Source organism: Euwallacea fornicatus, unplaced genomic scaffold (genome assembly GCF_040115645.1).
Source record: "Euwallacea fornicatus isolate EFF26 unplaced genomic scaffold, ASM4011564v1 scaffold_66, whole genome shotgun sequence".
NCBI lineage: Eukaryota > Metazoa > Arthropoda > Insecta > Coleoptera > Curculionidae > Euwallacea > Euwallacea fornicatus.
This window is the reverse complement of record NW_027096034.1, coordinates 426786-436850: the sequence shown is the minus strand read 5'-3', so window position 1 is coordinate 436850 and position 10065 is coordinate 426786. Positions and strand designations below refer to the sequence as shown.

At 32.7% G+C, this 10065-nt stretch overlaps 1 protein-coding gene across 1 annotated transcript; it reads right to left on the bottom strand.

Annotated features, from left to right (window-relative positions):
* Nucleotides 1-5210: 5210 nt before the first annotated feature.
* On the bottom strand, nucleotides 5211-9359 carry LOC136349782 (uncharacterized). The gene is made up of 3 exons (XM_066301509.1): nucleotides 5612-9359; nucleotides 5338-5516; nucleotides 5211-5273 (listed from the first exon to the last, which is right to left on the bottom strand). The coding sequence occupies exons 1-3, from the start codon at nucleotides 9357-9359 to the stop codon at nucleotides 5211-5213; spliced, it is 3990 nt and encodes a 1329-aa protein (XP_066157606.1).
* Between the last annotated feature and the right edge of the window lie 706 nt (nucleotides 9360-10065).

Genomic DNA, 10065 nt, shown 5'->3' with positions numbered 1-10065 from the left:
TGTTGTGACATCTTCAAAATCTCGATGAGCTGATTAATTGGACACTTTCTTTAACAAATTTGATACTCATTTGCCGAAGTTATCGAGATTCACAGTTTGAAAAGTCAAAAAAGTTGTGTGTTGAACACATAAAGTACTATTTTTCTTGGAAATTCAACAAAATGCAATCATGATGTGTTGTGACATCTTCAAAATCTCGTCGAGCTGATTAATTGGACACTTTCTTTAACAAATTTGATACTCATTTGCCGAAGTTATCGAGCTTCAAAATTTGAAAAGTCAAAAAAGTTGTGTCTTTGAGCACCTAAAGAACTATTTTACTTGGAAATTCAACATCATGCAATCATGACGTGTTGTGACATCTTCAAAATCTCGTCGAGCTGATTAATTGGACACTTTCTTTAACTAATTTGATACTCATTTGCCGAAGTTATCGAGATTCACAGTTTGAAAAGTCAAAAAAGTTGTGTGTTGAACACATAAAGTACTATTTTTCTTGGAAATTCAACATCATGCAATCATGACGTGTTGTGACATCTTCAAAATCTCGTCGAGCTGATTAATTGGACACTTTCTTTAACAAATTTGATACTCATTTGCCGAAGTTATAGAGCTTCAAATTTTCAAAAGTCTCAAAAGTTGTGTGTTTGAGCACTTATAGTACTATTTTTCTTGGAAATTCAACATCATGCAATCATGACGTGTTGTGACATCTTCAAAATCTCGTCGAGCTGATTAATTGGACACTTTCTTTAACAAATTTGATACTCATTTGCCGAAGTTATCGAGCTTCAAAGTTTGAAAATTAAAAAAAGTTGTGTGTTGAACACATAAAGTACTATTTTTCTGGGAAATTCAACATCATGCAATCATGACGTGTTGTGACATCTTCAAAATCTCGTCGAGCTGATTAATTGGACACTTTCTTTAACAAATTTGATACTCATTTGCCGAAGTTATCGAGCTTCAAAATTTGAAAAGTCAAAAAAGTTGTGTCTTTGAGCACCTAAAGTACTATTTTACTTGGAAATTCAACATCATGCAATCATGACGTGTTGTGACATCTTCAAAATCTCGTCGAGCTGATTAATTGGACACTTTCTTTAACTAATTTGATACTCATTTGCCGAAGTTATCGAGCTTCAAAGTTTGAAAATTCAAAAAAGTTGTGTGTTGAACACATAAAGTACTATTTTTCTGGGAAATTCAACATCATGCAATCATGACGTGTTGTGACATCTTCAAAATCTCGTCGAGCTGATTAATTGGACACTTTCTTTAACAAATTTGATACTCATTTGCCGAAGTTATCGAGCTTCACAGTTTGAAAAGTCAAAAAAGTTGTGTGTGGAACACATAAAGTACTATTTTTCTTGGAAATTCAACATAATGCAATCATGATGTGTTGTGACTTCTTCAAAATCTCGTCGAGCTGATTAATTGGACACTTTCTTTAACAAATTTGGTACTCATTTGCCAAAGTTATCGAGCTTCAAAGCTTGAAATGTCAAAAAAGTTGTGTGTTGAACACATAAAGTACTATTTTTCTTGGAAATTCAACAAGATGCAATCATCATGTATGTGACATCTTCAAAATCTCGTCGAGCTGATTAATTGGACACTTTCTTTAACAAATTTGGTACCCATTTGCCAAAGTTATCGAGCTTCAAAGTTTGAAAAGTCAAAAAAGTTGTGTGTGGAACACATAAAGTACTATTTTTCTTGGAAATTCAACATAATGCAATCATGACGTGTTGTGACATCTTCAAAATCTCGTCGAGCTGATTAATTGGACACTTTCTTTAACAAATTTGATACTCATTTGCCGAAGTTATCGAGCTTCAAAGTTTGAAAATTAAAAAAAGTTGTGTGTTGAACACATAAAGTACTATTTTTCTGGGAAATTCAACATCATGCAATCATGACGTGTTGTGACATCTTCAAAATCTCGTCGAGCTGATTAATTGGACACTTTCTTTAACAAATTTGATACTCATTTGCCGAAGTTATCGAGCTTCACAGTTTGAAAAGTCAAAAAAGTTGTGTGTGGAACACATAAAGTACTATTTTTCTTGGAAATTCAACATAATGCAATCATGACGTGTTGTGACATCTTCAAAATCTCGTCGAGCTGATTAATTGGACACTTTCTTTAACAAATTTGATACTCATTTGCCGAAGTTATCGAGCTTCAAAATTTGAAAAGTCAAAAAAGTTGTGTCTTTGAGCACCTAAAGTACTATTTTACTTGGAAATTCAACATCATGCAATCATGACGTGTTGTGACATCTTCAAAATCTCGTCGAGCTGATTAATTGGACACTTTCCTTAACAAATTTGATACTCATTTGCCGAAGTTATCGAGGTTCAAAGTTTGAAAAGTCAAAAAAGTTGTGTGTGGAACACATAAAGTACTATTTTTCTTGGAAATTCAACATAATGCAATCATGATGTGTTGTGACTTCTTCAAAATCTCGTCGAGCTGATTAATTGGACACTTTCTTTAACAAATTTGGTACTCATTTGCCAAAGTTATCGAGCTTCAAAGCTTGAAATGTCAAAAAAGTTGTGTGTTGAACACATAAAGTACTATTTTTCTTGGAAATTCAACAAGATGCAATCATCATGTATGTGACATCTTCAAAATCTCGTCGAGCTGATTAATTGGACACTTTCTTTAACAAATTTGGTACCCATTTGCCAAAGTTATCGAGCTTCAAAGTTTGAAAAGTCAAAAAAGTTGTGTGTGGAACACATAAAGTACTATTTTTCTTGGAAATTCAACATAATGCAATCATGATGTGTTGTGACTTCTTCAAAATCTCGTCGAGCTGATTAATTGGACACTTTCTTTAACAAATTTGGTACTCATTTGCCAAAGTTATCGAGCTTCAAAGCTTGAAAAGTCAAAAAAGTTGTGTGTTGAACACATAAAGTACTATTTTTCTTGGAAATTCAACAAGACGCAATCATGATGTGTTGTGACATCTTCAAAATCTCGTCGAGCTGATTAATTGGACACTTTCTTTAACAAATTTGATACACATTTGACGAAGTTATCGAGGTTCAAAGTTTGAAAAGTCAAAAAAGTTGTGTGTTGAACACATAAAGTACTATTTTTCTTGGAAATTCAACAAGACGCAATCATGATGTGTTGTGACATCTTCAAAATCTCGTCGAGCTGATTAATTGGACACTTTCTTTAACAAATTTGATACACATTTGACGAAGTTATCGAGGTTCAAAGCTTGAAAAGTCAAAAAAGTTGTGTGTTGAACACATAAAGTACTATTTTTCTTGGAAATTCAACAAGACGCAATCATGATGTGTTGTGACATCTTCAAAATCTCGTCGAGCTGATTAATTGGACACTTTCTGTAACAAATTTGATACACATTTGACGAAGTTATCGAGGTTCAAAGTTTGAAAAGTCAAAAAAGTTGTGTGTTGAACACATAAAGTACTATTTTTCTTGGAAATTCAACAAGACGCAATCATGATGTGTTGTGACATCTTCAAAATCTCGTCGAGCTGATTAATTGGACACTTTCTTTAACAAATTTGATACACATTTGACGAAGTTATCGAGGTTCAAAGTTTGAAAAGTCAAAAAAGTTGTGTGTTGAACACATAAAGTACTATTTTTCTTGGAAATTCAACAAGACGCAATCATGATGTGTTGTGACATCTTCAAAATCTCGTCGAGCTGATTAATTGGACACTTTCTTTAACAAATTTGATACACATTTGACGAAGTTATCGAGGTTCAAAGCTTGAAAAGTCAAAAAAGTTGTGTGTTGAACACATAAAGTACTATTTTTCTTGGAAATTCAACAAGACGCAATCATGATGTGTTGTGACATCTTCAAAATCTCGTCGAGCTGATTAATTGGACACTTTCTTTAACAAATTTGATACACATTTGACGAAGTTATCGAGGTTCAAAGTTTGAAAAGTCAAAAAAGTTGTGTGTTGAACACATAAAGTACTATTTTTCTTGGAAATTCAACAAGACGCAATCATGATGTGTTGTGACATCTTCAAAATCTCGTCGAGCTGATTAATTGGACACTTTCTTTAACAAATTTGATACACATTTGACGAAGTTATCGAGGTTCAAAGTTTGAAAAGTCAAAAAAGTTGTGTGTTGAACACATAAAGTACTATTTTTCTTGGAAATTCAACAAGACGCAATCATGATGTGTTGTGACATCTTCAAAATCTCGTCGAGCTGATTAATTGGACACTTTCTTTAACAAATTTGATACACATTTGACGAAGTTATCGAGGTTCAAAGTTTGAAAAGTCAAAAAAGTTGTGTGTTGAACACATAAAGTACTATTTTTCTTGGAAATTCAACAAGACGCAATCATGATGTGTTGTGACATCTTCAAAATCTCGTCGAGCTGATTAATTGGACACTTTCTTTAACAAATTTGATACACATTTGCCGAAGTTATCGAGGTTAGTAGTAGAGCAATGCGGGTTCTGGACCAATAGCGTTAGCGTGAGTGGGTAATTAATACCCGTTAACGGTAACGTTATTGCGCCAGGGGCGGGTTCAATAGCGTTAGCATGAGTGGGGTAATTAATACCCGTTAACGGTAACGTTATTGCGCCAGGGGGCGGGTTCTGGTTATTGCGTCAGGGGCAAAGCGGGTTCTAGTTCAATAACGTTAGCGTAAGTGGGTAATTAATGCCCGTTAACGGGAACGTTATTGCTTCAGGTTTAAATGAAAAAAGTTGTGCCGAAGGAGGAGGATTGGAACCCGGTAGCGTTGGGTTGAGAGATTGGTTTGAATTCCGAGTCGGCTAGAACGGGCTGTTTGTTTATTCGGTTTAATGTGGTATATGTGTGTGTTACTAAAAGACCCCTATCTACTGTTGCTGCGCCGGCTGCTTGGGTAGTAAGCTGTGGGGCAGTAAGCTGTGGGAATTATCGAGTTGTTTGTGTGGGGTAAAAAAAAATCGAGTTCTGACATGTTGTGTTTGCGGTCACTATGATTATTATATAAGCAAATCATAGATGAGAATGGGTATTACGTTTTTTTTTTCAAAGTGAAGCAGGTGGAGTGGCTATTGAAAAATGGGTTTATTACAAGCAAATTATATTTTGTTGACCGCTGTAATCAACAATGTTTTTTACATAAATCACCCATATCAGGCGGAAAGTGTGCATATTTGTTTTAACAAAACCAACGACGTTTGGCCTACGGAATGGATGAAAATGAATTTGGCCGATACAAACTTCCCAGCATTATCAGTAGATTTACCTAAAAATGCTACTGATTATAAAATTAGAATAATCTATAAAAATCGAACATATGGCGATACTACCTGGAAAAGTGTAGAGAAGTCATCATCATCATCATCATCATCATCATCATCATCTACTTCAGCGTGTAATGACAACTCAAATAGTACAAGTACAGAAGATGTATATTGTAACGGAGATGAGACACAAAATTTTCTTATAAAGTATATTGCAGCAGTTGTATCTTGTTTAGCTTTGAAATCTTTTATCACGCTTTTTATATATATACTACTACAAGTTGAAGGGTAAATAAATTAAAACACATTCACATTTTTTATTTATTTGTTTTATTTTTACTATGTATTTTGTAATGGCCCCATGGAAGAGTGTCATGACTAGAACTTAGTAAGAACCGCTTATCATCATATTTGTTAAGAGCTAGTTTCGTTTCCTTACAAGTAAACAAATTATGTTTTATAGAACGAATGTTGTTTTGAGTTATAAATTTTTCTTCACCATATTTTAAGCAATTTACGTAATCTTCAAACGTTATATTATTTTTTACAACTTGAAAGTTAATTCCTTTTAACTTCTTGACGCATTTATCATTCTCTAGTTTGAATGAATACATTTTAGACCTTAAACCTACAAAATGCGTAATTATTTGTCCAGCAACTTCATCTTTCATTAAACCTAAAACTTTTTTATTTGTTTGTGGAATTCCATGTATATTATCCTTAGGGTAGTCACTAGTATCAAATTTCATTAGATCCATTTTGATAATTTGAGAATAAGCATCCTCACATGTAATTTCATAAATAAAACTATCAGTGTCAATGTACATTAATTTCAGGTTTTGGATTGTTGGTACTTTATATATCATATAACTATAATGAAACTCATACATAAGAAGTTTTGAAATGTCTAGTATGCACATTCCAATATATAAAGGTTTATTAAAAATCAAATTACTTTTATTCAGTTCAATAGCTACCAGTTGTTCGCTGAATTTTACAACACTGTGGAAATTTGGGTTAGATATAAGATTTTTTGCACCATAACGTAGATCCCAATTATTAACTAATTTCACAATCCTATGTTTTCGAATGTTCTCCATAGTTTTCCCAAATACAGCGTTATTCATAAGTTTGAATAAATTTTTAGCAAAGTTAGAATTAGCCTGCGATCTTAATTTTGTGTTTAAATCGATGTATGGTTTTAACCAAGGGGCTTGATTAAATTTCAAAATTCGATGAATTTTTACTAATTTTAAACCATTCTCTAAGGCTTGTTTCAAATTTCTGTAATGAATTACATATTTGATTTTAGAAGAAAGAGTAGTTAAAAGTTTCGGTAATTTTGAATCTGGAGGTGCTTTGTGCTCAGGACAAAAAGGTAAATCTTTATGTAAATCATGAATATCACTTGGATACTCTAAATCAACTTCTAAAATGTATCCAAGTTCTGAGGTATCACTGATTTCCCAAATATTAAAATTCGTAAAATCTTCAATCCATTCAAAATTATCATATGGGAGGTATTGACACATTGCCCAACCATATAGATTATTAACGTCTAAGTATAATAAATATTTAGATGGTTTTGAGATGTCATAGTTTTTCATAAATTTATTGTTAGCTTCAGAATAACGATTTGAACACATAGAAATTCCTCCTCTTAGACCATTTTCAATAAACATGATTTGGTCGATATCTTTAAGAAGTCTAAGTTTGCATGATGTGAATTTAAGCATGCAATCCCAGGTATATCCTGGTAATGTAAAATACCAGCTGGGGTCGAGACCATAAATTTCGCGGCATTTAGTTCTGAAATTTTCGAAAATGTCAGCTAGTAAAAGTACATCTGTTTTGAGGTACAAATCAGAGTACTCTCCTAAATTTTTAATTTTAAAAGCTTTCCACACAGTTTGTGCATGGTTATAGTCATCATCACTAATCATTTCTTGATTAAGCTGACTAAAAAAATTTTCTTTAGAGGGAAGCTCTACTTCTTTCAGTTTATTTATGTTATCTAGATAGTCATAGCAGAAAACTCCTTTCCTAGTTAGTAAACTGAACATTTTGTCACTAATCGTACTAAATTCATTTCTAAGGATTTTTAAGTCTGCAGCTGTTAATGTCGCCACTAGTTCACTAAGAGGTGCATTTAAGAATCTCAATGAGTCAACAAATCGAAATTTCAGTTTTGTTTCAGAATTGTAGATAGTGAATGAAATATATTTTTCCTTGTTAAGAGGTAGCAATGAAATTTTTTCAGTAACACCAAATTTTTTAATTAAAAAATGAGAATCATAGCCAGTGAGGCAGTGAAAGAAAACAGGTATAACAAATTGCTTCTTATATCTCAAATTACAGTTTTCATGACTCAAACCTCTCATAACTCCTGTGAAATGATCATGGTCTCTTACTATAATGTCACCTTCTTTGAAAACATTTTCACAAATATGACATGACATAGCTGAGTTAAATTTATCTGTTGCAATAATTGGAACAATATATTTCATTTTACTATAAACTATTTTAGCAAGTTCTTTTAATTCTTTAGAAAACCAATCTAAACAATCAATTCCTTGATACATTCTATAAAATGATAAAGAATCATCGTAAGAACATTTAAAGAAATATCCTACACTAAAAGCTTTATGTTCCTGATAACATCCTTTTACATTAGCAGATTCTAGTATCGACTCGAAATCTGCATAAACAACGAAAGGAGTAGTTTGTTTAAAAATATAATTTTGAAACTGAACATAATCGTAAGTAGGAAAAGATATTTTACAAGTATTTTTCTTTTCACATAAAGTACCATGCTGAATTAACTTATCATTGTTTGGAAAATAATTTAAACATCTGTCACAAATATAAATTTTACCTTTGTGGTTTGTTAGCTGCTTAACGAGAAGTCTCGACAGATCTTTAATCCAACAAAAATGATATTTAATATCAGTTCCCACCTCCAAATCGTCACCGTCTACTTCAAAATCAGATTTTTTGCACGAATACTTATTTTGAATTAACAGTAAATTGACATGATTCTCTAATTTTTTACTTGTCAATCTAACTGGAGTTGTAACAAAACCTGATTTCTCTAGTTCAAGCATATAAACATTAATTGAAATGTTATTAAGTTTTTCAAATTTAGAGATTTTTGACAGAGGCATAGCTTCCTTATCCAAACCATTCGTATGTAATATTGACTCATAATGAGGATATGATGAAATTCTATCGGAGTGAACACTCGCCGGATAAAGAGCTGATACAATACTCCAAAAAAAACAAGCTTCATCATTATTTTTTACGTTGATGCATGCTTTTTTGGCAGTTATTTCCGCGGGTAGTTTAATGTAAGATGAACCGCTACCACACTCGTATTTATTAATATTTAATTCTAGGCTAATAATTTTACAGAGAGCCCACCCACTATCCCTTTCCTGAAAATCTTCCATCTTATTCATTATTTGCTTAGTTATATTATCATGAAACCATTCTAATAAATCCACGCTACTATCAATTACGTGGTTTGGCGTGTTAAAATATTTAAAAGAAGTTTTTTCCAAATCTTTTTGTTTAATTATATATTCCCCACAAAAATTTGCATTTACTTTAATCAAATGATACTGCTTCAAAATATTAGAAATTCTTCTTTTAAATAGGTGCACAGCATCAGTAAAGAAATCTCCTAGTTTCTTGTGAGTTAAATTAATTATTAAACCTGATCTTATGCGACCCTGAAAGACGAGAGGACCATTTTCCCATCTAAGCCTATCAGAACGTTTAACCCCACCCCCACCTACATGACTGGAAACATTCAAGTTTTTAAACAAAAATTGAAAGCGTTTTAAGTGTCCTAAATTTGTAAGCATTTTTCTATAACACCCTACATTTTGTTTACTATGTTTTAATGCAAGTACCTGTTGGCGAATGGATTTTCGCACTTTTCTAAACCATTTTTGTTTTTCATCCACGTCCACGCCTGATGAGCGGGCTGCTAACTGAAAATACACCTTGTTGAACAAATCCACAATATTATCGCTAACGTTAGATAGACCGCTTGTAAGGGTTCTGTCACTCTCCGTGGGGTTCATCACTTATCTGATTGAAATATTAGTAGTATAGTCATAAATAAAAAATAAAAAGATAATACTTACATTTTAGAGTTCTACAATTTCAATAATAGGGGTTGAACCAAGACCTGGCACCTCCTTTAGACTTTTGTATATCAAACCATACACGTCTGGCTTGAACTTGGAGATATTTTTTTTAACAGCTTGAACCATCCGTTGTGGTAAAAATACTACCGTTTCCTCTAGTTCAGCTACGACTGACTCTCCAAATTTGGTCTTCACTATTCTCAAGTCGACAATTTTATAAATTTTGTCAACTTCTAGATTGTAGGTTTTCGTTACGGGCTTTTGAGAAAACGCCCCACTAGATTTTAACAGTGTTAAATCCATAATTAATACTTTTAAGAACCGTCCAGTAGTCTGCTCTTAATAACAATAATATAATTTAAAGTTGTTTTTCCAAAAATATTGAAGATCTTTCATAACAAGCGGATGTGGTTGTTTTTAGGTTTCTTATTTAATCAAATGTGAAAATAGATGATAATATGGTTTGGTATTACACAGAGTCATTAATTTGCTCTAAGTGCCGTTATTTGAAAGTGGGTAGGTGTCGAACAAAGCCGTATTGGATGAGTAAAACCAAAGTGACGTTAATGCAATGTCAACGTTGCACACAACCAACGATTCACAAGTTTGTGTGGAGTCATGTGAAGACAGCAGCAACATC

What these genes read in the sequence shown, in the direction of transcription:
- LOC136349782 (XM_066301509.1), bottom strand. Translation starts at nt 9,359, where the DNA reads ATGAACCCCACGGAGAGTGACAGAACCCTTACAAGCGGTCTATCTAAC. An exon ending in GGGCCATTACAAAATACATA is followed by an intron (nt 5,517 to 5,611) that starts GTAAAAATAAAA and finishes GCGTGATAAAAG; the next exon opens with ATTTCAAAGCTAAACAAGAT. An exon ending in ACTTCTCTACACTTTTCCAG is followed by an intron (nt 5,274 to 5,337) that starts GTAGTATCGCCA and finishes TAGCATTTTTAG; the next exon opens with GTAAATCTACTGATAATGCT.